At 42.4% G+C, this 25,462-nt stretch overlaps 1 protein-coding gene across 2 annotated transcripts; it reads left to right on the plus strand.

The window, feature by feature from the left end:
• The first annotated feature begins 7,999 nt into the window (after positions 1–7,999).
• On the plus strand, positions 8,000–24,346 carry LOC110524021 (RING finger protein 141). Of its 2 annotated transcripts, none has more exons than XM_021603310.3 (6): positions 8,000–8,471; positions 14,691–14,865; positions 15,315–15,423; positions 15,610–15,788; positions 15,920–16,027; positions 20,601–24,346. In XM_021603310.3, exons 2-6 carry the CDS (start codon positions 14,729–14,731, stop codon positions 20,749–20,751), a joined length of 684 nt encoding a protein of 227 aa, XP_021458985.1. In that variant the 5' UTR covers positions 8,000–8,471; positions 14,691–14,728; the 3' UTR covers positions 20,752–24,346. The 2 variants fall into 2 exon arrangements, with proteins under 2 accessions (XP_021458985.1, XP_090089188.1); XM_090233062.1 differs by having other exon boundaries at positions 8,349–10,679.
• Positions 24,347–25,462: the final 1,116 nt, after the last annotated feature.

The raw sequence follows: 25,462 nt of genomic DNA on the forward strand, positions 1-25,462 counted from the left end.
GCAGGACTGCAGACTGGGGCGAAGGTTCACCTTCCAACAGGACAATGACCCTAAGCACACAGCCAAGACAACGCATGAGTGGCTTCTGGACAAGTCTCTGAATGTCCATGAGTGGCCCAGACAGAGCCCGGACTTAAACCCGATTGAACATCTTTGGAGAGACCTGAAAATAGATGTGCAGCAACGCTTCCCTTCCAACCTGACAGAGCTTGAGAGGATCTCCAAATACAGGTGTGCCAAGCTTGTAGCGTCATACCCATGAAGACTCGAGGCTGTAATCGCTGCCAAATGTGCTTCAACAAAGTGCTGAGTAAAGGGCCTGAATACTTACGTAAATGTGATATTTCAGTTGTTTATATATATATATATATATAAAAATTAGGGGAAAAAAACGAAAAAAATACCTGTATTTGCTTTGTCATTATGGGGTAATGTGTGTAGATTGATAAGGGAATTTTTTTTTTTTAGTCAAGGGGTCTGAATACTGTCCGAAGGCACTGTAAATGGTACCGTAGATATGTCATGATACCACCGGATGCGTGAGATAATGAGTAGCATTAGTTCTGGTGCTTTGGACAAATCAGGATTTCGCAGGTTTTAGCATCTTTCAAATTTCAGAGAGGGGGAGAGGGGGAGACCAATTTCAGAGAGGGGGACCAAATTTCAGGAGAGGGGGACCTTTGGCCCATAGACTTGCCCATAACTTGCAAAGAGAGAGGGTGGAGCTCTTTATTAAGGTTCCGATCCTCGTTCTCTCTCTTAACAGGTATGGACCCAGAACTTAATCAAGCATCTGACCAATTACGCAAGACTTTAGTTCTGGGTTAACCGAGATCAGGGTTGAACCGAGACGTGTACATGAAGCTAGGGTTAGTGCTGTGGTTGAAGCTAGGGTTAGGTTTGTGGTGAACATTAGGGTTAGGGTTGAACTGGGATGTTGACATGAAGCTAGGGTTAGGGCTAGGTTCTTAACCCATTCTTATAAACCCTAAACCTAACCTTGGTTTAGTGTACTTCTTTCCTACTTTTTTTTTTATCCTACTCCTCTTTGGACTTGTAAGGTGCTGGAGCTTGGCTCCACCTGGCTCTCCCTTTCACCCAATGTGCCTGATTCCGGCTTCAATTTCATCACTGCTTTACAGGCATTCGGTTCTGTCATGAGCTTCTCCTCATGAACACGGGAGATGGCTCTAAGTATTCAGAGAAAGATACCAGTTGTTATCACATCCAGGTTATGCCAACTGTATATATTCAAACTTCAAGTTGGTAAAAGCTTCATACTAACTTCAGCAACACACATTTCACTTAAGAAACGAATGCAAACTTAACAAAAAGGTCTCAACTCAAAAGCCATGAATGAAACACACTTCGTGGGATACTCCAAAATGGTTTCTCATGAGCTCTATGACTCTCAGGATTCTCCTGTAACCCCAGTCCCAAATAACCACGGATTCCCCACCGCAGCACAGACATCCACACACATACCTCATCAACTGGCCTAACGCTTTGCCATTCTGAGAGGCCATTGTGCACTCAAATCTGGGAAACGTATCGCTGCTAAATGTATTTGAAGTTGAGCAATACCCTGAAAATGCAGTTCTTTTAGACTACCTCCTTGTTGTTCCCTACCCTGTTTTTGTTCCTCGGTGAAGGGACACAAGACGTGCCATTGTCACAGCTTCTCCTACTTGTTCTGTTTTGTTAACCGCTTTAAGTGTGGAAATTCCAGCACTCCGAGATGGGAGCTTTCTTTATGTGGTGCCACCTATTTGCTGCTCATAAAACAATATTTAGGTTGATTCAGTGCATTGGGTGCGTCACCTCACTGAATGGGCCCCATTGATGCGGGGTGAAGGGTGTAGCGTGGGGCTAGGCCGAGGTAGCGTGGGTCCCTGTGTTCTGGGGAGGCACTGTCACTTGTTAGTAGGAGTGGAAGAAAGGAGGCCCGCCAGCGTCCGATGCTTGGGTTAGCATTGAGTTGATTTAACCGCATAATCGGATTGAAACTGAGCCACGGTATTTATGTCAGTTCACATTCCATCAAATGTGGAGTGTGAATTGGAGTCGACAGTACAGAGGGCTAATCCAGAACTAAAGCCAAAATAATTAGGAGTTCACTGTGCTTCATCTAATAGCAGAACCAAAGTGCTGCAGCTGTGGGGGTGCCCCCTAGTGTGGCATATAGGGGGTGTGATGCAATGAAGCTGGCAGTGGAGGTGCAACAAGTGAGAGTGGAGAGAAGGGTGTCATATGCTGAGGCAGTGAGGGTGGTCCAGGCCCAGAGAGATACAGGATCAAGGTAGCTGAAGGTAAGGAGCTGAGTATGACAGGGTTGATTTGGGAAGAGGTTGGAGATCAACCTCAATCAGCCGAGGGTGGAGTCATGTATTACTGGATCTTAGTTATGGTAGTAGTACTACAATGGAATGCTTGGAGCCTGTTGGCTAATGGGCAGGAGTTCAAGAAGTTCATTGTGGATATGCCAGCTAAGCCTGATGTGATTTGTATGCAGGATACATGGCTCAAACCGGATGGAAATTGCTGAGGCTATACCTAAGAGTTCAGGGTGGAGGAGGAAAGCAGTCCCATGGTGGACGGAGGAGTGTGGGGAAATGGTGAGGAGTAGGAACAGGGCATTTAGAGCACTGAAAAGGACACATAACTTCCAACATCTGATTCAGTGTAAGCAGGCCCAGGCCCTGGTTAGAAGAAATATCCGTCAGGCAAAGAGGTCATGTTGGAATCAGTTCTGTAACACCATTGGTAGGGTGACACCCGTGGGAGAAGTGTAGGGGATGATTAAGAGGATGAGTGAGGTTAGAAGGGAGTGGGATTAACCCGTGTTGATGAGTGGTAAGGATGTGGCAGTAACAGATGAGGAGAAGAGGAGAAGCACATAGCTCGGAAAATTTGTCAGAGGAGGGGCAACGGTGGAGGGAACGAGAGTGCTGGATAGGAGGGAGGATGTAAATGATGTGTTGAATGCACCATTTACCATGGCAGAGGTAAAAAAGGCAATAGGTAAAAGATGGGAAAGATGAGGTGAGCTATGTTCTGTTGTTGTTATCTTAGTGATGAGGCACTGGATAAGGTATTGTTGTTGTACAACAGAGTGTAGGAGGAGGATTGGAAACTACCAGTCAGTTGGAAGGAGTTAGTAGTGGTACCACTACCAATCCGGAAGCCAGGGAAGGACCCAACGATGCCAACAAGCTATCGGCCAATAGCTTTAACATCACCTGTATGTAAGATTATGGAACATATGATTACGGAGAGGCTAACTTACTTCCTGGAGAGCAGGGGTCTAGTATCGACACATCAGAGTGGGTTCCGGAAGGGAGGGGAACTATGGACACAGTGCTCTGCTTGGAAGCAGAGGTCAGGAAGGCTCAGGTGAACAAGGAGACTGTTGTAGCTGTCTTTTTTTATGTGGAGAAGGCGTATGATATGATGTGGAAGGAGGGGTTGTTAATCAAGCTTGATATTATGGGGGTAGGAGGAAGAATGTACAACTGGATAAAGGACTTCCTGTTTGAAAGGTCAATCCAGGTGAGGCTGGAGAAGTCTCTATCTGGCAGCTACCTGGTGGATAACAGTACTCCACAGGGGAGCGGGATTGGTCCTCTATTGTTCTCAATCATGATCAATGATGTTTACTCTCAGGGACGGACGGATATTGGGAGGTCGTTATTTGCAGATGATGGGGCCTTATGGAAGAGGGGAAGAAATGTGCCATACATAGTCAGGAAGGTACAGGGAGCAATTGACGAGGTAGAGCAGTGGGCATTAATGTGGGAATCAGGTTCTATGCAAAAAACTCAGACAGTGTTCTTTACCCTTAGGAAGGTGGGAGATGAGGTATGCTTGAGGTTATAAAGGAGAAACTTGGAGAGGGTGCGGGCCTCCAGGTTCCTTGGGGTATACTTTGACACTACACTGACCTGGGCAGAACACATTGAGAAAGTGGTGGGAAAGTGTAAGAAGGTGCTAAATGTGATGCGCTGTCTGACGGGGAAGGAGTGGGGGGCTGGCCGTGCCTCATTGAGGACCATGTATGTTGCATTGATGCGATCTGTAATAGACGATGGCAGTAAAGCGTATGGTTCGGCAGCCCGGACCTCAGATGTAATAGACTATGGCAGTATAGCGTATGGCTCGGCAGCCCGGACCTCATATGGAATAGACTATGGCAGTATAGCATATGGTTCGGCAGTCCGGACATCATTGGAAAGGCTAGATGTCATACAGGGGCAAGGAATATGTAGTGGGGTGTTTTAGACCTCCCCAGTGGCTGCACTACAGGTGATGGGGGATATGCCATTGCATATTATGAGACAGCAACGGGCAATTCATTATTGGGTCAACCTACAGGGACATGGGGTATCTCATCCTCCGAAAGGGATTTTACAGGCATGCTGGGAACATGAGCCAAGACAGAACACAAGCTTTGCGTGGGTGGGTACTACCCAGGTGAAGGAGAGGGGACGTATGGAAGGGAGTTTAGTCCAACGGTAGCTTTTCCTGTAAATCCATCATGGCTAATCCTGCCTCCAGTAGTTGATCTAGAAGTGTTGGAGAGACAACAGAAAGATAGGGAGGGTATTGATCCATCGGATTTGTTTAAGAGATGTCTGGATACTGTGCATCCGGATTTTGTGGCCATTTACACGGATGGTTCAAAAGATCCAATGGCAGGACGTACTGGGTCAGCATTTGTAGTGCAGCAATGTGGGTTGGAAGTTAGGAAACACATTACAGATAATCTAGATAATCTGGCTGTATATACGGCGGAGCTGATGGCCATATTGTTGGCGTTGCAGTGGGTGGAGGAAGTTAAGCAGTAGTTATTTGCTCTGGTTTCATGCGCAGTGTTAATGAGTCTCTGTGGGGCAGCAGGCAGCCTAGTGGTTAGAGCGTTGGACTAGTCACCGAAAGGTTGCAAGATCGAATCCCCGAGCTGACGAGGTAAAACATCTGTTGTTCTGCCCCTGGACAAGGCAGAACAACTGCCTTGTCCAGGGGCAGAACAACAGATGTTTTACCCACTGTTCCCCGGTAGCCGCCATTGAAAATAAGAATTTGTTCTTAACTGACTTGCCTAGTTAAATAAAGGTCAAATAAAAAAGTCTCCAGTCCGTCAGCTCACCGAGCAGACAAGATCTGCTTTATGGGGTGCTACAAACCCATGGCAGGATTAGAGAGATCAGTATACAGATAAGATTTACTTGGGTCCCAGCCCATGTTGGGGTAGAGGGGAACCAGGAAGTTGATGTACTGGGGATGTTGTAGTTTCAATTAGCAGGGCAGAGGCAAAAAGCCTGATATGGACAGAGATGGCATGAGCAGTGGAATAGAGATGCTAAGGGCAGGCATTTACTTAAAGTACAGAGGAAAGTCGGGGGGGGGGGGGGGACAGAAGAGAGGAGACTATATATTTACAAGATTAAGGGTGGGGCACAGCCAGTTGAATAAGACCTTAAATGTGATAGGAAAGTGTGATTATTGCCAGGAAACAGACCGTGGAGCATGTACTGTATTGCAACAGTGTGGGCAGTATCAGAGGGAAAGAGAGAGGGAGAAGGGGATACAGGAAATTAGTTTAATGAGTATATTGAGTAGAACGTCATTAGCTATAGTCTCAAATACTTTGTTATCTTTTTTAAAGATCTCGGCTCCCGCTAGCGGGATCAAAATCGACAACATCAGGTGAAGTTGGAGCGCACCAAATTCAAATTACAAAATTGTAATATTAAACATTCATGAACATACAAGTGTCTTACATCATTTAAAAGCTTCGCTTCTTGTTAATCCAACCACGTTGTCAGATTTCAAAAAAGCTTCACGGTGAAAGCATACCATGCGATTTTCTGAGGACAGCGCACCACACATAAATACTTTTTCAACCAGCACCGGCTTCACAAAAATCACAAATATCGATAAAATAAATACCTTACAGATCTTCCTCTGTTTGCAATCCCAAGGGTCCCAGCTACACAATGATGTTTGTTTTGTTCGATAAAGTCCTTCTTTATATCCAAAAAGTCAGTTTAGTTGGTGCCATTGATTTCAGTAATCCACTCCTTCAACATGCATACAAAGGAATCCAAAAAGCTACCGGTAAACTTCGTCCAAACAAGTCAAACAATGTTTCTAATCAATCCTCAGGTACCCTAATATGTAAATAAACGATAACATTTCAGATGGAAAGAACAGTGTTCAAAAGGAAAGGAAAATAACAAAGAGCGCTCCCTCATTCACCCGCACCAAAAGCCTACCATTCCTGATGAGAACACCTTGGATAAACTACAACTACTTGTTCGTTTTTCAAGAAACAAGGCTGAAACCCTGTCTAAAGACTGTTGACACCTAGTGGAAGCCATAGGAACTGCAATCTGAGAGCTATTTTTTTGTTGTATATCTTATAGGCTTGCATTGAAAAGGCACATAAAAAACTTTACATACCTCAGCCAAAACATCAGCGCCACAAGTAACTTCCACAAAGCTGTGAACGATCTGAGATACACGCTAATTATCAAAATCCAGAAAAGAGTTGTTAAATTCTACAATCACCTAAAAGGAAGCAATTCCCAAACCTACCATAACAAAGCCATCACCTACAGATAAATAAACCTGGAGAAGAGCCCCCTAAGCAAGCTGGTCCTTCACAAACACAAACAGACCCCACAGAGCCCCAATGACAGCAACACAATTAGACCCAACCAAATCATGAGAAAACAAAGAGATTATTTCTTGACACATTGGAAAGAATTTACAAAAAGACTGAGCAAACTAGAATGCTATTTGGCCCTAAACAGAGAGTACACAGTGGCAGCATACCTGACCACTGTGACTGACCAAAATTAAGGCAAAATTAAGGAAATATTTGTCTATGTACAGAATCAGTGAGCAAAGCCTTGCTATAGACCTGGCTCTCAAGAGAAGACAGGCTATGTGCACACTGCCCACAAAATGAGGTGGAAACTGAGCTGCACTTCCTAACCTCCTGCCAAATGTATGACCATATTAGAAACACACATTTCCCTCAAATTACACAGACCCACAAAGAATTTGAAAACAAATCCAATTTTGATAAACTCCCATATCTATTGTGTGAAATACCACAGTGTGCCATCACAGCAGCAAGATGAAGAACAAATACCATTGTAAATGCAACCAATATCTACGTTTATTTATTTTCCCTTATTTTCCCATGCCAATAAAACTATTTGCACATCATTACAACACCGTATGACATTTGAAATGTCATTATTATTTTGGAACTTTTGAAAGTGTAATGATTACTGTACATTTGTTTGTTTATTTCACCAAGTGTTTATGGATAAATCTATTTCACTTGCTTTGGCAATGTAAACATATGTTTATTGGCATGTTTCCCACCCATGCCAATAAAGCCCTTAAATTGAAATTTGAGTAGAGGATGATGGGTCAATGGTGACTATTAGGCCAATACAGAGTGATATAAATTGTGCTTCAGTATGGTCGGCTTAAGCGTGCCATGGTTATCAACTGTACCACAGAAATATAACTTTGAACTAACATCCTCCCAGCCCAATAGGGTAAAAGTAGTTGAATGGGGTGTTTTCTTTTAAATTAAATTGTGGTATATAGGTGTAGTTAGTTGATAGTGCAAATTATAATTGTTTTCCTTTCCCCCCTTCCTATTTTAGTTTTGTATAGAAACCTGTAACGTGATTGAGCACACAGTACCGCAGAGCAAGTGGCGGCATGCACAAAACAAATGTGTGAACGCCATGATACCAAAGAAGGAGACGATGACGCGAGGAGTGTGCAACTGCGATCTTCCCAGTGTAAATGCACAAATCTGATGTGGGTCATATGTAAAATTGAGTGTGGAAAGATTGGATGTGGAGAAGAAAAAAAAAAGGAATTGGGTTTTAGCGTAGCTGTGTAAACAAAGCAACAGTGACATCACTAATCATAATTTCGCGCGCGGCTCTTGACGCGCCCCCAACCTGTCACAAACTCAAGGAGCCAAACGGGGTCTAGCCAACATAATGCGAGAATAGCCTACCTGAATTAGCGTTTACTTCCAAAACACAACATTGCTTAAAATGTTTCCTTTTCCATGTTATCACCCCTTGATCATAATTTCCAGTTCTGTCTTTCCTTATTTAAGAACATTGATACATATTTGAATTGATCAATTCATTGAGTTAGCATTAGGCTTAGTTTGATAGCCAGCAGTGATCTGCGTTAAAATCGTTCTTGCTATCCTGAATCTTTGGGACGACCCTACCCCATTGAAGTTTACAGTTAAAATGGTTAGGTTAGGACATTGCGACGTTTGCTGGTCACTACTTTCTCTCGTCATCATTCTGCGACATCTCTACTAGCGCTATAAAAACCACAACATAAACTCCCAAACAAATTAAACGTTGCTGATTGCATGTGGATCGTAAAAAATCGATGTTGACACGTAGCAATACCAGGTAAGCTGAACCTATATCACCAAATGTAGATCGATGATCTTATGTGGGCTTGGGCTTTGAAAAAAAGTGCGTGTTTTCCTCTGTTGGCTAACGTTAGCATCTGAACCTAAGAAATACACTGACGTTCGTTAGCTAGTTAGTCATAAGTTTATGTAGCTATGTGCCAGATGCAGTAAAATGCCAAATAGAAATTGCAACAACTATAGGCAAGCCTTTCATGTGACTAACTAACAGTTAGTGTTTCATGTCAAGGCAAGCTAACTTAGATGGCTAGCTTGCTGAGTTGATTACATAACATTTCTGATACCACTCGTATCGTATTCGTAACGTTGGTTAGCGTTCAAATTGTTGATGCGATTCTTCTGGGAACTTCGACATTGGCGTAAGCTAACGTTTGATGGATAATCATATCAATGCCGTGATAGGGAACAGTCCTGACTAGCCACACAATGAACTTAAGTACCTTAACGACCCTGGGTTTATAACCGCGGATATTAACTCTACCGGGTAGCTTTTTCGGCACAGTCGATAGTCCAATGACCTTATTATGTACGTTTTGAAGGGCAATTGGCTCTGGAAACAAATAAACAGCCAAATACGCAATCTAAACGTGAATTGATTCTCAATTGGCGGTACGATTCTAGAAACATAAATCCCTTGACTTTCATTTCACAAATGCAAAATACACACGTTACTGTACACTTTTGCAGCCGACAGTATTTTTCAATGACCACGTTTACATGCACACCAATATCCCGTTATTATTCTGGATACTCTTTTGTCATAACTTGTTGCCCCAGAATACTAAATATAGTAGTGCTCACCATAATAATGTCTTACATCTATAGAATGAATGCATTAGTAATCTAGTTAACACCTGTAAAGTTGTCTGTTTCGTTTTAGGGACTGGGAGAAAACGGAATACAGAAAGATTGGTCCTGTGCAAAATGTTAATCATCAGTTTGAAAGGTTTTAAGGAAATGAAAAGAGAACGAAACACGTTTCTGATAAGACTTCAGTGTGTCTAGGGTGCATATTTTATGTTGTTGAAATACTGTCTGGTTCCATAAGTGTAAAAGATAACACATTATACAGGCATTCACATTTTCTCAAGAGATGCTGAAATAATAAATAACTTATCCTGTGTCCATATTTAAATTACTATTCAATTTAACCCATATGATCTTAAATTAGGAATATTCTGTTTATTCATGAATACTGGGATACTAATGAGCGGGATATGAAAGGTGCATGAAACTAGATTATACCGAATAAGACCTTAAGTGGGATATGAGCTACTAGCTGGAATACTGTGCACAATGTAAACGTTGTCAGTGACAACACGTTTGTGGTGTACACAGGTGTTCGGAGATGCATATATAGCTAATTAGCACAGATAGTCCACTCTCCACTCACATACATTTTTGCATTTACAACAACTCGCTTTGCTTAAGAAAATATCATTTTCCTTACGGCAGCAAGTTCAGGATGACTGAATTAAGTGACATTTAAACTTTCGGTTGTATCAATGTAAATAGTTGGTTAGAAAATACATTCCACATGAGAGGAGCACTGAGAAGGAGCACCAGTATTGGCAAGCATGGAGAGGCCTGAGAGCCCAATTTACAAGTCTGGCTAAGGAAGAAGTTGGATTTTGGAGAAATGTCATCAGTGCATGCTCCTCAAGCAATACAGTCAGGTTCGGCTCCAGGATGACATGCCGGAGGGGGCTTTTTAAATCCATCGGGGGCGGGCACAACTTGAATTGCTTAAGAACCTAAATAAATCCACATGAGGACTGGTGGCCCAAGAGCACTTATTAAAACGGCACATGCCGTAACATCGATTCAGTTCCATGGACAGAAGGCTACCGCGTGATGACCTCACACTCAACGTCAACAAAACAAAGGAGATGATCGTGGACTTTAGGAAACGGCAGAGGGAGCACCCCCATCCATATCGACGGGACAGTAGTGGAGAAGGTGGAAAAATAAGGTCCTCGGCGTACACATCGGCAACTGCTTGTCCCACAACCGTAAGGCTCTCCAGAGGGTAGTGAGGTCTGCACAACGCATCACCGGGGGCAAACTACCTGCCCTCCAGGACAACTACACCACTCGGTGTCACAGGAAGGCCAAAAAGATCATCAAGGACAACAACCCCCCCCGAGCCACTGCCTGTTCATCCCGCTATCATCCAGAAGGCAAGGTCAGTACAGGTACATCAAAGCTGGGACCGAGAGACTGAAAAAACTGCTTCTATCTCAAGGCCATCAGACTATTAAACAGCTACCACTAACATTGAGTGGCTGCTGGCTACATACTGACTCAAATCCGTAGCCACTTTAATAATTAAAAATTGGATGTAATAAATGTGTCACTAGTCATGTTAAACAATGCCACTTTATATAATGTTTACATACCCTACATTACTCATCTCATATGTATATACTGTACTCTATACCATCTACTGCATCTTGCCTATGCCGTTCAGCCATCGCTCATCCATATGATAAATTTATATGTACATATTCTTATTCATTCCTTTACACTTGTGTGTAAAAGGTAGTTGTTGTGAAATTGTTAGATTACTTGTTAGATATTACTGCATGGTCGGAACTAGAAGCACAAGCATTTTGCTACACTCGCATTACATCTGCTAACCATGTGTATGTGACCAATAACATTTGATTTTATTTGAAAGGGTGCACTACCAATTTCAGCCCCACTGAAGTGGACAGCCAGGACAATCTGAGAACTGCGTCAGGGCTCACCTCAGAGCACAACCAGTAGGCTACATTGGTCATTGTCCATATACCCATAAAATAACGCAAAGCTGTATATCGATCAATAGCAATTAGACCCACAAAAGCAAGCTATAACATTAAGAATCACCGATAAACATAACATTAATTGGGGTAAAAAAGGACTGAAGTAACACTACATTATTTTTTTAAAAATCTGCCAAAGAAACCAATTTAAGGAATAATTCTGGCACAGTGGCCAGGGCCATAAAGGTTGTAACTTACCATTTAGAAGAGTTGCAGCCTCCTCGATGATGTGTTGAACCTCAAAGTTTCTTATTCCATTCCCCTTCGTTTACTTGTCAGGCCAATGCCAGCTGAACAAGCTGGGCTTTTCGTTGATGTAATATGCTGCGTCTGTGTTTCCTCAATATGTTCTTTAGGGTGGAGAAGGAATCTTTGCACATTGCTGTCGATGCCCCAAATGTTAATCCATGTTTCAGTGCCAACCGCACAGTCGGCATTGCTGACAAAGGCCCCGCCGTGTCTTTGAATAACACCGAGTGTGGTCCATTTGTTTGCTGGCTGTGTCTGCAATTTTTGCTTTGCAAGAATGTGCGCGCCACAATAAACTCTTGTCATTTGCTTGGAGCTGGTGTTCTCATGCCTCGCAAGCTTTTCGAATTCGGTATCACCTCAAAGTTTTTCAACGCACCCATAGGTACTGCGGACAAGTTTGATACCCGGGTGCAGATCAGCATCTTCAGACTGCAGTAACTTGTTGGGTGGGTCGAGAAGCGCCAGGATTTTGAGTTTTATAAATGTAAAGCTTGGATCTGCCAGTGCTTTCAATAAGCCTGTGACCTCAAGTGTCACATCTGTGCCAATTTGCGTTTAGTAGATTCGATGTCAGAGTTTCATAGTGACTGACACCGTGGCGAGGTGGCCAGTTCCCCTCTGATCAATACATTTGTTTAGTTTTTTTCTCAGTTTTTCCCCCAGTGTACTGTGCAGCCACTGTGGCTTTCCTGAATAAATTGCTCAGGCAGCTACACACATTGAAACTTCCTATATCGCCTCAGACGGCATAGCGTGCGCCACAACCAAATGCAGACCTTGAAACAGGTGCTACAAATGACTGCTTTCTCCCACTGAAAATGCGACTCGGGGAAAGTGTCAAGACAAACCTGTGCTGGTTCCTCATCACTGAGGTCGTCAGGTGCTAGTGACTGGGGTAACGGCGGTGCAGGTGCTTGTTGTGATGTTACCCTCGTGCTGCTGGCGCTAGGCCCTGGCTCTTCTCGATCTTGTTGGTCAGCAGGCAGTGATGGGAGATGGGTGGATATTACATTTTGCTGATAGGCTCGTCAACCTCAGTGGCCCGGCTAGCAAGTTGCTTGGTGAGCTCGGCATCTGTCTCTACATGATGGTCCTCAATTGTTTTTGCTCTTGGCAGTGCCCAGTCATTTTCGGATATCCATGCTGATCAAAGCTTGCCCAACTAGCTATAATTATTCAGTGCACCACGACCAAAACTTAGTGAAGTTCACTTTTGCAGACAGCTACAGCTAGCAATTTTTTATTTTTTTGTGAGTAAAAAAAAAAAAAAATGTAACTTTGACCCCGCCCTGGGATCCAAATTTCATCTGGTGGGGGTGTGCTTTTCTACGGCTTTTCTATGCGGTTGAGCCGTCCCTGAATATAACGGATGAAGGCATGGTAAGAGCGTGTTGAATGGATAGACGCGGTTATGGACATTGAGGGAAAAGAGCCGAGAGCAGAGGGAATATGTGTGTTGAGGAAGAATGGCGCCAAGTACAAACCGCACTCTGCTGTCAGCGCAAAAATGTAACCTGACGAGAGTGAGGATGAATTATCTGCGGTTGCCTCTCCTTGTTCATGCAAAGGATGAATCTGCCCAATGTGAGAGAGAGGTTAAGCTTGCCAGGGTCAGAGGAGCTCAGAAGGCGTTGTATGCTGAGGATCTGTCAAGGTGTGTAGTAGACCTAGGCCAACGCAGCCAATCCGTCTATTTTCCGTAAACAAGCGCTGTAACCCTAGACAGGTGTGTATGAATTCAACCTTTTTTAGTTGTATTTATTATTTCTCACTGATATGAAAGATAAGGTCCTTATGCTTCCAAACCTGTAACGCAAGCGCTGTTAATGTTCAGACTGAGCGTCGGTCCAATTACTCTTATGTGTAATGTAATGGAACTGAGAGTGACGATGAAGGGCTAAATCCTAGCTAGCCAGGTATATTTGGCTATTTTGTGAAACACTACCTGCCTCAATTTATTTGGGTCCAACCCATTACAAATGTTCACAAATGGGCCTCCCGAGTGGCGCTGCGTCGCAGTAGTGCGACGTCACTACAGCCTGGGGTTCGATCCGAGGCTGTGTCATTACCAGCTGTGACCGGGAGTCCCATAGGTGCGGCGCGCAATTGGCCCAGAGTCGTCCGGGTTAGGGGAGGGTTTGGCCAGGGGGGCTTTACTTGGCTCATCGCGCTCTAGTGGCTCCTTGTGGTGTGTCGGGCGCCTGCAGGCTGACTTCGGTCGTGTTTCCTCCGACACATTGGTGCAGCTGGGTGCAGCTGGCTTCCAGGTTAAGGAAGCGGGTGTTAAGAAGCGTTTTGGAGGACGCGTGAATTGACCTTCACCTCTCCTGAGCCTGTGGGGAGTTGCCGGGATGAGGCAAGATCGTAATCACGAAAGGGGGGGGGGGGGGAGATTATTTGTTATCTAAATAATACCCTTTTGCTGGTAGAAGTCTGAAAACACTCAGAGTAGGCTACAAAGCTGGGATAACAGTCCTTCACTGAGTTCCCTCTTAAGCAGCGCTTCCCAAACTAGGGGATGTGACCCCATGTGGGGTTGCTTGATTTGAAAATGGAGTTGTGAGAGAAACTAGGTGTGGTTGTAATAAACAGTGGTTTCTGTTTTCTTCCTAAAAATGTGGCGCTATCTTTTGAACAGTTTAAGTTACAAAAGATTATGACCCCATCACAGAAAGATAAGACTTTCTGTTTCCCTCTACAATGCCCACAAGCCTCATTAGAACAGACTGGACATGACCAGGCACTAAATCAGACTAGGGGGAATAACATAATCAATGGTGATCTTTTATACACAGAAGATCATACAAAATGATTACCTGATGAATTTAACAATTTCTGTCACGTCAAACCATACTTTCTTCAGATTGACAGTACTTTTGCTAGTATTTCAGACTGATTTGTAATAGACTGTCACAGCCCTTATTATTATTATTATTATTATTATTATTATTATTATTTTTAATTAAAAAGTAAACATTGGCGGTTGATTACATCACATTTTTTTTTTTAACAGGGTGGGGTCATTAACTTTTTTTTAATATCAAAATGGGGTCGTAGGCCAAAACAGTTTGGGAATCGTTGCTCTAAAGACCTTAGGTAAATTACTTGGTGACTTTGCTTTTGTTTCCCTCGGTCAGGCCACCCTGCATAGTGCTGTTCTTTGAGCGCGGTTGGGATGGGCCAGCAGATCTCAGGCCAGGCGGTGATGACCCGTCTACCTGAGAAGCTGGTGAAGCATGCTGGGCTGGTACGCGATAGCGGCTATCTCAACTACGAGGAGTTCCTGGCCAGGGTGGCAGAGCTCAATGACGTGTAAGGCCGGCCATGTCGTGACTGTCAATGTAGTCCTTGTTTGCTCTGTGCTTTGTACTTAGTCATTAAACAAATAGATGATGATGATGATAATAATATCCAACTCTACAAAGAGAATAACAATATTTCCCAGTTCATTTACAGATGGGGAACTAATTCCCCCAAGTAACATTCAGCTCCTCCGCTGGCACTTCTTGAACATTATCCACTTATAACGCTACTTATTAACTGACATAATTCAGGTTATGAACCTTAATCAAGAGCTTAGAGCACTCTCTCCTTGTTAGGATTGAACCTAGTCCTTCCCCAATCAGTAGGCCTTGCTGGTATGAATGTGGCTTTCACAGGCAGTGAGTGATAGAAACTGAGGAGGGTTAGGGGACAGTGTTAAGTTGTCATTGGATCATTTGTTGAGTAACAATGTTTCTCCATGACTGTCAACTGGACAGGACGGCTAAGCTAGCAGCTGGACAGCAAAAACACCTGATCTTTGAAGTCCAGACTGGCTCGGACACCTCTGCTCTGTGGAAAGTGGCTGTGAGGATAGTTTGTACCAAGGTGAGACCAAGGCTGATCATTGTGAATCAGTTTCCACTCTCACTATTTAAAAAAAAAAGTTTATGGGAAATGTGTTTTTCAACCAGTAATGTGTGTGTTACTGTGTGTTGTCAGCACATTTGTGTTCATGGCATGTGTGTTTTTGAGACTGAAACATGTTTGTGTTGTTGCACTGTGCTCTGGCAGATCAACAAAGAGAATGGGATGGTGGAGGCGTCTCGCATCATGAACTTGTATCAGTTCATCCAGCTGTACCATGACATCACCAGTCAGGCAGTGGAGGTGCTGTCAGCAGAGGGCGCCAGCCTCCCGTCTGGAACCCTCTCGTCAGGGGACTCCTGCCAGGCCAGCATGTGGATGGGCAGGTTAGTAGTTCAGTGTGCGTCTGTGGGAAGTCTTGCATTGTCATCCTTCCAAGTCTTGTTCCTTAATGTGAGGAAGTCTGGAACTGGAGGCAAGTCTGTGACTGGCTGCCATTGTGTGTATTCCCCTACAGGGTGAAGCAGTTAACTGATGAGGAGGAGTGCTGCATCTGCATGGATGGTAAATCTGATCTCATTCTGCCCTGTGCTCACAGCTTCTGTCAAAAGTGCATTGACAAGTGGTAAGAGACACCGACACTTTCCACAGTGGTCCCACTGATAATCAGTTATCACAAGGTCTGTTGTCATTGAGCATGTTCGATTATAACGCCTATGTTTCTCTGCAATTTGATCAGATAGTTAGGACATGTAAACACCTTAATCGGAGTGCCAGCTGTGTCTGCGCATGTGCTTGCAGGAGTCTTATGTGCGAGTGAAGTGAGCTTGTAAAACCTAATTGTGAATATTATAAATAGTTTTCATATACAAACCTTCTGTCTGAACTTGGGTACCATGGCAGTCAGATTTGATGCTACATCCTATGCATAAGATTTTGAGTTTAAGGAGCAAAACAAAAGGTTAATTGGTTCTAGTGTACATTTCTTATAAACCTCTTCCTCTTGATACTTTGTGGATAAGATATCTTCCAGGATAAATGTTTTAGCTCGTGTGCAGTCTAATATTCAACACTCTTCTCTGAATCCTGATCACCAACATCCATTGTAATTTTTACACAGGGCCTATGTGACTCCTCGTCAGCTGTTTCATATGAACCTTTTGAATGACGCTTCCTGTATATTGTTCCCTCTTAATGAACCTGGTAGCTTTTCTACTTTATTTTTGCTGGTCTGAACAGTGGAACGGAACGAGAAATTCTGCTTCTGCTCAGAATGAAACAATTGGAAAGTAATTTCTGTTCCAACCCCGTCTGTGAACCAATGCCTTCTTGCCGCTGAAACACTTTGTGTCGCTTTAGTTTCTGTCATTTTTTTTCATGTATGTTTATTTAATTTGATCCCTTAGGTCTTCGGATTGGGATGGGGGGGGGGGTGTTGTCATTTAATTTTGGTATTATTTCTCAATTAAAAAAACTTTATCACTAAAAAAGCTTCCATTATACTGAAACTGTATCTAAATCCAAACTGGTTTTCCAGTAGGCTACTAAGAGAAGCACATCAAATATTTAAAATGAGTCTCTTTGCTCTTAACTCTCCTTCTTAAATAAAGTGGTACAGAGTTGGCTACAATTCCATCCTCCAGAAGAGATGAGATATATATATATATATATATAAACCAATTTTCTTGGAGAGAATGTATCATGACATTTGTAAACAACGATGGTAAAATTGTCACGCAAGCAATTAATCAAGGTGAATGGAGATAACTACACAATGAGGGGCTATGCGTTCTTTGGAAAATAATGAACGACGTGGAAGGTGTGTTCTCTGCATTATTTGCCAGAGAAAGCATAGAGCACCAAGTTGGTTATCCCAATGGCTATAATTTAAAACATTTACCGCTAGAAATGTGTTAATTTGCCGGTAGAAATGTGTTCAACATCCACTGAAGTAGCTAGCAAGTTTACCAGATAGTGACCGTAGTTGCCTTGGTAACCGAACAGATGTGCTAGTTTAGCTAATCAAACCACTAGTCCTAGCTTGCTATTATAAAATCTAATTCAACAATGCCAATGTTTTCAATTCCTGCTTTTGCTTTCAAAAGCAGCTCAAACCTAGAACATGTAAGAATGAACTATAGCCATTGAAATATTTTTTTAATTATATTTTATTTTCCTTTTAAAAAAAAACAAAAACAAACTTTTATACATCCGAATGATAACTTATAATCATACAAACAATGACTACATCTCATCTGCCCAGACCCGCATGCTCACACTCCCATCCCTAGTGCCTGCATTATTGTTTGCCACTTGGTCTCAGTAGCCCATGCTATTTAAATAGTTAATCATTAGATTGTGTTAATTATGGCAGATTAATTGACTTCCTAGTTTTTAGTATTTGTTTTTTTCAAAATGAATGATGAGAAAAGAATTGTCCAGCCCATTGGGTATCACACTACATCTTGAAATATGCAGACAGGTGGATTAAAAGTACGTTTTTATATTTTAATACTTCTGACAACTTTCTGGCTCCGCCCACAACTTCTAAACTTTATACCATTCCCAGAAAGCATAGATGGAGTCATAATAATAGTTGTACACTTGAGACATGACTGACGTTGTGCTGTAGAATTTGTGAATTTGGTCTCTTGTATAATAAATTCTAAACATTTTGTTTTTACTGGATTAAGTTAAATGTAATTTAGTTCATTTTCGGTGGGGTAATTGGTATTACCAAAAATATATACACACAACTTTGGCAGCTATGCCATTCTAAAGAAGTTTATTATACCTGTAAGATTTATGGGAAGATTATTCCATGTAATTAAATCTGCTTTCTTATTAATGATTAATGGAATAAAGTTATTTTTTACAGTGAGGCAAAAAATAATTTAGTCAGCCACCAATTGTGCAAGTTCTCCCACTTAAATAGATGAGAGAGGCCTGTAATTTTCATCATAGGTACACTTCAACTATGACAGATGAAATGAGAGAAAAAAAATCCAAAAATCACATTGCCCGGGCAGTGTGTTTGGGATCATTGTCATGCTGAAAGACCCAGCCACGTTTCATCTTCAATGCCTTTGCTGATGGAAGGTTTTCACTCAATCTCACCATTTCTCATTTTGTCTGTCATAGTTGAAGTGTACCTATGATGAAAATTACAGGCCTCTCATCTTTTTAAGTGGGAGAACTTGCACAATTGCTGGCTGACTAAATACTTTTTTGCCCCACTGTATATATTTGTCACTTATTACGCATCCTAAATCTTTTTTTGTTTTGTTTGTGGTCCTCTTAAACTCAATTCACAGCAATCCTTTTTCTTTGTCCTATTTCCATTATTTCATATTTTTACACGTTAATGTTATAACCTGAGATTTGAGTCTTCTGAAAATATTTTAAGCACAGGTGGAATTGAGTTTTCAATATTGGTCAGGTATATCAGGAGATCATCGGCAAATAAGTTTCGTTTAAATGACTGATACCTGTTACATTTGAGTCCTGTCTAGTTCTTTCTGCAAGCTGTTCAATTGCCAGTGCAAACAGGAGGGGAGAGGGGACATTACTGTCTTGTGCCCCTTTCTAAAGCAATTTAATCAGATAATGTATCATTTTGCTTTAGGATATTTATACAACAATTTTATTAAATGTATTGTTTCAGGAATTGAATAGGAATGGTCATTCAAGACAATCAACAGCCATTATTATAGCCATTGAATTCTACTGTGCAAATATACTGTGTTTATAGGGAAATAATGCACGCTCTAAAATGCCCTTCAAGCCAATCAGAAACAAGTATTCAGCAATGCCATGGCATAAAAAAATTATAAACTGGGTGGGTCGAGCCCTGAATGCTGATTTGGCAGACAGCCGTGGTATATCAGACCTTATACCATGGGTATGACAACATATATTTTTACTGCTCTAAGTTGGTAACCAGTTTATAATGGCATTATGGCACCTTGGGGGTTTAGGGTATATGGCCAATAAACCACCGCTAAGGGCTGTATACAGGCACTCCACGTTGCGTCTTGCATAAGAACAGCCCTAGCCGTGGTATATTGGCCATATACCACACCCCCTCGAGCCTTATTGCTTAAATAACCAACTTATCACAGCTCTGCCACAAATGGAAGAAGCAATTACTTGAAAGAGAAAGGAATTAATTAGTTTGTCTGCCACCAATTAAAAAGTACAGTATCAATGGCATAAATTGACCAATATAAATTGTAAACTGTATAATTTTCACTTACGGTCAAGAGGTTTGACAACTATGCTTCATAAAATTCAAGATAATTGGGAACAAATTTTCAAAGTCCCAATACCATGACATTGGTTTTATGAACTGATATACAAAACTTAGATTTAAGCTGTTATATCAAATATCTCACTACAAAAGAATGCTCAGTATATGGGGCATTGAACAGTCAGACCGGTGCAGGCTGCCACAAGGAAACCGACTCAATAGAGCATCTCTTTTGGTTCTCTCCATCTGTGGCTTGATTTTGGAGCATTTTCGGTAGAAATGTTGCAGATGGGGAGGTTCAAGTCCCTAGTGAGACACCATGGTAGATTGGCGGTATGTATTGCCAGAGGAAATGGTACAATAATGATTTACCGGGAGAGATGGGTTGATCTGTGGCTGTTTGAAGGTTGGAATAGATACATACACACTTGCACATTTTTATAAAGGTTTGAGATCCTTCAATCAGGGGTGAGTGTGGGGCTGTGATTGTATGTTTTGTGTTTAGTTATGTATGTTTTTTTGGTTTCACGCTGTGGGTGGTGTGTGCGCTGGTCTGGTGGTTATGGGTACGCTCACTTCCATGCCCGCCTGGGCAATCGGGTGGGGCTTGGTTCTTCCCACCCTTGGAAAATCCCTTTGGGCCAGGGGCAATCGGGTGGTGGTTAAGCGCATCCACTGCCCAGAGGACCCACTGATAGGAGCGGCCCTTTGTATTGTCTTTGTATTTTATTGTTTTAATAAAATGCTAGACTTGATAGCACATTTTATTTTGATAGGTTATTTTTGGGATTCACTAAAGTCCCTTCAGGTAGCCTAATTTAGGCCTGATGTCCATTTTAAAACAGGATTATTAGGGAAATTGTTCTTGCAAAGCATACAGAGGTTTTAATCAAACTACATTAATCAGTGTCCATGTAAATGTACCCAATTATTTGGTTTGTTTTCATAGGAGTGGGCAGAGCAGGAATTGTCCGATATGCCGCTTGCAAGTGACCGCTGCCAATGAGTCGTGGGTGATGCCTGATGCCCCTACAGAGGACGACGTAGCTGGCTATATCCTCAACCTGGCTGACGAGGCAGGCCATCCGCACATACCTTAAGCTACTCAACACTAAGACACTTTGATTAACCACTGACATCAAGAATAGTTCGGGGAAGGGTCTGGAGTTTTTCGGCAGGTTTTGGGGGTATGTAGAGAAGGTGGGTTGCTTTATAGGAATTTGCCGGTTGTGATTATTTCTTTTTGCTCTTTCTTTTCCATATTTCAAGATTACTTTTACATGATTGCTCTTAAACTTGTGTGTGTGTATATACAGTGCCTTCAAAAGGTATTCAGCCCCCTTGACTTTTCCCACATTTTTGTTACGTTACAGCCTTATTCTAAAATTGATTTTATATATATATATATATATATATATCCTCACCGATCTGCACACAAAACTCTAATGAAAACAGGTTTAGAAATTTGAGGTGCCTATAATTTAACTGAAATTTCACATTTACACAAGTATAAGACTCGAAATTGAGCTCAGGTGCATCTTGTTTCCATTGATCATCCTTAATGTTTCTACAACTTGATTGGAGTCCAACCTGTGATAGATTCAATTGATTGGACATGATTTGGAAAGGCACACATCTGTCTATGCATGTCAGAGCAAAAACCAAGCCATGAGGTTGAAGGAATTGTCTGTAAAGCTCCGAGACAGGATTGTGTTGAGGCACAGATCTGGGGAAGGGTACCAAGACATTTATGCAGTATTGAAGGTCCCCAACAACACATTGGCCCCCATCATTCTTAAAGGGAAGAAGTTTTGAACCAGAAACTCCTAGAGCTGGCCAAACTGAGCAATCGGGGGAGAATGGCCTTGGTCAGGGAGGTGACCAAGAACTCGGGTCACTGACAGTGCACTAGAGTTCCTCTGTGGAGATGGGAGAACCTTCCAGAAGAACAATCATCTCTGCAGCACTCCACCAATCAGGCCTTTATGGTAGAGTGGCCAGACGAAGCCACTACTCAGTCACATGACAGCCCACTTGGTGTTTGTCAAATGACACCTGAAAGACTCCAGACCATGAAAAGCAAGATTCTCTGGTCTGATGAAACCAAGATTGAACTCTTCGGCCTGAATGCCAATCGTCACGGCTGGAGGAAAGCTGGCACCATCCTTATTCTGGTGGCAGCATCATGCTGTGGGGATGTTTTTCAGCAGCAGGGACTGGGAAACTAGACCGGATCGAGGGAAAGACGAATGGAGCAAAATGTAAAGATCCATATGAAAACCTGCTCAGGACCTCAGACTGGAGAGAAGGTTCACCTTCCAACAGGACAATGACCCTAAACGTACAGCAAGACAATGCCGGAGTCCCAATGTCCTTAAGTGGCCCAGCCAGAGCCCGGACTTGAACCCAGTTGGACATCTCTGGCGAGAGCTGGAAATGGCTGTGCAGCAATGCTCCCCATCCAACCTGAAAGAGCTTGAGAGAATCTGCAGAGAAGAATGGGAGACTCTCCCCAAATACAGGTGTGCCTAGCTTGTAGCTTCATACCCAATAAGACTCAGGGATGTAATTGCTGCCAAAGGTGCTTCAACAAAGTACTGAGTAAAGGATCTGACAACTTATTTAATGTGACATTTCATTATTTTTAGGAATTAGCAAAAATGTCAACTGTTTTTGCTTTGTCGTTTATGGGTTATGATTTGGAAAGGCACACGGGACAATTTAATCAGTTTTAGAATAAAGCTGTAACCTAACAAAATGTGAAATGTCTGAGTACTTTCTGAAGGCACTGTATATACAGTACCAGTCAAGTTTGGACACACATACTCATTCAAGGGTTTTCCTTTGTTTTTACTATTTTTTTACATTCAACTATGACAACACATGGATTCATGTAGTAACCAAAAAAGAAATCAAAATAGATTCTTCAAAGTTGCCACCCTTTGCCTTGATGAAAGCTTTGCACACTCTTGGTGTTCTCTCAACCAGCTTCACCTGGAATGCTTTTCCAACAGTCTTGGAGTTCCCACATATGCTGAGCACTTGTTGGCCGCTTTTCCTTCACTCTGCGGTCCAACTCATCCCAAACCATCTCAATTGGGTGGAGGCCAGGTCATCTGATGCAGCATTCCATCACTCTCCTTCTTGGTCAAATAGCTCTTAGACAACCTGGAGGTGTGTTGGGTCATTGTCCTGTTGAAAAACAAATGATAGTCCCACTAAGCGTAAACCAGATGGGAGGGCGTATCGCCGCAGAATGCTGTGGTAGCCATGCAGATTAAGTGTTCCTTGAATTTCAAAATCAATCTGTGTCACCAGCAAAGCACCATCACACCACCTTCTCCATCCTTCACGGTGGGAACCACACATGTGGAGATCATCTGTTTACAGATTTCCACTGGTCTCATTTCCATTGCTTGTGTTTCTTGGTCCAAGCAAGTCTCTTCTTCATATTGGTGTCCTTTAGCAGTGGTTTCTTTGCAGCAATTCGAACATAAAGGCCTGATTCACACAGTCTCCTCTGAAATGTTGATGTGTCTGTTACTCTGTGAAGTATTTATTTGGGCTGCAATTTCTGAGGTGCAGTTAACGCTAATGAACTTATCCTCTGCAGCAGAGGTAACTCTGTCTTCATTCCCTGTGGCGGTCCTCATGAGAGACAGTTTCATCATAGTGAGTGATGGTTTTTGCGACTGCACTTGAAGAGACGTTCCAAGTTCTTTACATTTTCCGGATTGACTGACCTTCATGGCTTAATTAAAGTAATGATGGACTGTCCTTTTCTCTTTGCTTATTTGATCTGTTCTTGCCATAACATGGACTTGGTATTTTACCAAATAGGGCGATCTTCTGTATACCACCCCTACCTTGTCACAACACAACCGATTTGGCTCAAACACATTAATAAGGAACGAAATTCCACAAATGAACTTGCATTCCAGGTGACTACCTCATGAAGCTGATTGAGAGAATGCCAAGAGTGTGAAAAACCCTGGAATGAGTAGGTGTGTCAACTACTGACTGGGGGGGTGGGTGTGTGTGTGTACACAATCTCTCCACAATAATATATAAACCAAGCACATTGTTTCGTTATACCTACTCTTATAATTGCACTTTGAATAGTAGTAGATGTTTTTATAGGCACCTCGAACTGCTGTGGAAATGTCCATAAATCACTAATCACAACTTCTGTACATTTTTTTTTATTTTGAAATCCTATAACACTCTGTGAATGGTTTGCTATGTGATGAAATGTGAAAATTTAAGTACAATAATCTCATGGATGCTTCAGCCACGATAATCTTTATATTTTCTCCTCAATGTTAGCACCTCATCTAACTATCTCCCCAAAAATGTAGCTTTTAGTTTAAATATGAATCAGTAAGACAAAATGTCATTGTTTATCAAAATAATTTCTATATCATGAGTACTTAAGCAAGGCCAGTGCATTGGATGTTTTAAATATTTAACTTTTTATTACGTGTGAGGCTGAGTGAATGTTAAAATAGTACTACATAATGTATTTGGAATGTGTTATTCCCATTTGGGAACTGAAGATTTTGAGCTGTATGTACTTCACTCATGACTGGCTGGTACTATACTGAACAAAAAATTGAAACGCAACATGTGAAGCGTTGGTCCCATGTTTCATCAGTTTAAATAAAAGATCCCAGAAATTGTCCATATGCACAAAAAGCTTCATTCTCTTATTTTGTGCACACATTTGTTTACATCCCTTTAATGAGCATTTCTCCTTTGCCAAGAAAATCCATCCACCTGACAGGTGAGAAATATCAAGAAGCTGATTAAACCATGATCTGTACACAGGTGCACCTTGTGCTGGGGACACATCTACTCTAAAATGTGCAATTTGTCTCAAGTTTTGAGGGTGCATGCAATTTGCATGCTGACTCCAGGAATGTCCGCCAGAGAATTTAATGTTCAATTCTCTACCATAAACTGCCTCAGTCCTTTTTGATACTATGGCAGTACAACCACAGATCACCTGTAACCACGCCCAGGACCTCCACGTCCGGCTACTTCACCTGCAGGATTGTCTGAGACCAGCCACCAGGACAGCTGATGAAACTGTGGGTTTGCGAAAGTGCCGGCATAAGCTATGGACAACGAACACAATTGCATTTTATCGATTGCAATTTAAATGCACAGATACCGAGATGAGATCTCAAAGCCCATTGTCTGCCGCCATCACCCAATGTTTCAGCATGATTATGCACAGCCCCATGTCGCAAGGATATGTGCACAATTCCTGGAAGCTGAAAATGTCCCAGTTCCTCCATTGCCTGCATACTCACCAGACATGTCACCAATGTACTGCGACCTCGCCTTTCCTTCAGGACTGCCGCGCAAAAGAAATCATGCTGCACAGAGACGCAAACGATTGAACTTCATTGAGTTCGCCCCATTCATTTACACAGCGTTTTTTCTGGGATCGAATCAACATAAACGACTTTTCAATGCAACCAACCAAAACAAATCTAACTTTGCAAATGCTCAAAACCACAATGGCCTATTGGCTACTGTCTAAAACTGTAAGGGTACAGCCAATTCCAGTTCCCGCCAATATGCAGCCATTGAAAAGGAGTGGAACAACATTCCACAAGCAACAGCCTGATCAAGTTTATGTGAAGGAGATGTGTTGCGCTGCATGAGTCAAATGGTGGTCACACCTGATACTGACTGGTTTTCTGATCCACACCCCTACTTTTTTATGAAGGTATCTGTGACCAACAGATGCATATCTGTATTCCCAGTCATGTGAAACTCATAGAGGGCCCAATTAATGTATTG

Source organism: Oncorhynchus mykiss, chromosome 1 (genome assembly GCF_057628025.1).
Source record: "Oncorhynchus mykiss isolate SJ-2025 chromosome 1, ASM5762802v1, whole genome shotgun sequence".
Lineage (NCBI taxonomy): Eukaryota > Metazoa > Chordata > Actinopteri > Salmoniformes > Salmonidae > Oncorhynchus > Oncorhynchus mykiss.

Bases quoted from the DNA above. Each gene is read 5' to 3' on its own strand.
- LOC110524021 (XM_021603310.3), top strand. From the start codon at position 14,729: ATGGGCCAGCAGATCTCAGGCCAGGCGGTGATGACCCGTCTACCTGAG. The intron at 15,424-15,609 runs GTGAGACCAAGG...GTGCTCTGGCAG, and splicing joins TGAGGATAGTTTGTACCAAG to ATCAACAAAGAGAATGGGAT. The intron at 15,789-15,919 runs GTTAGTAGTTCA...ATTCCCCTACAG, and splicing joins GCCAGCATGTGGATGGGCAG to GGTGAAGCAGTTAACTGATG.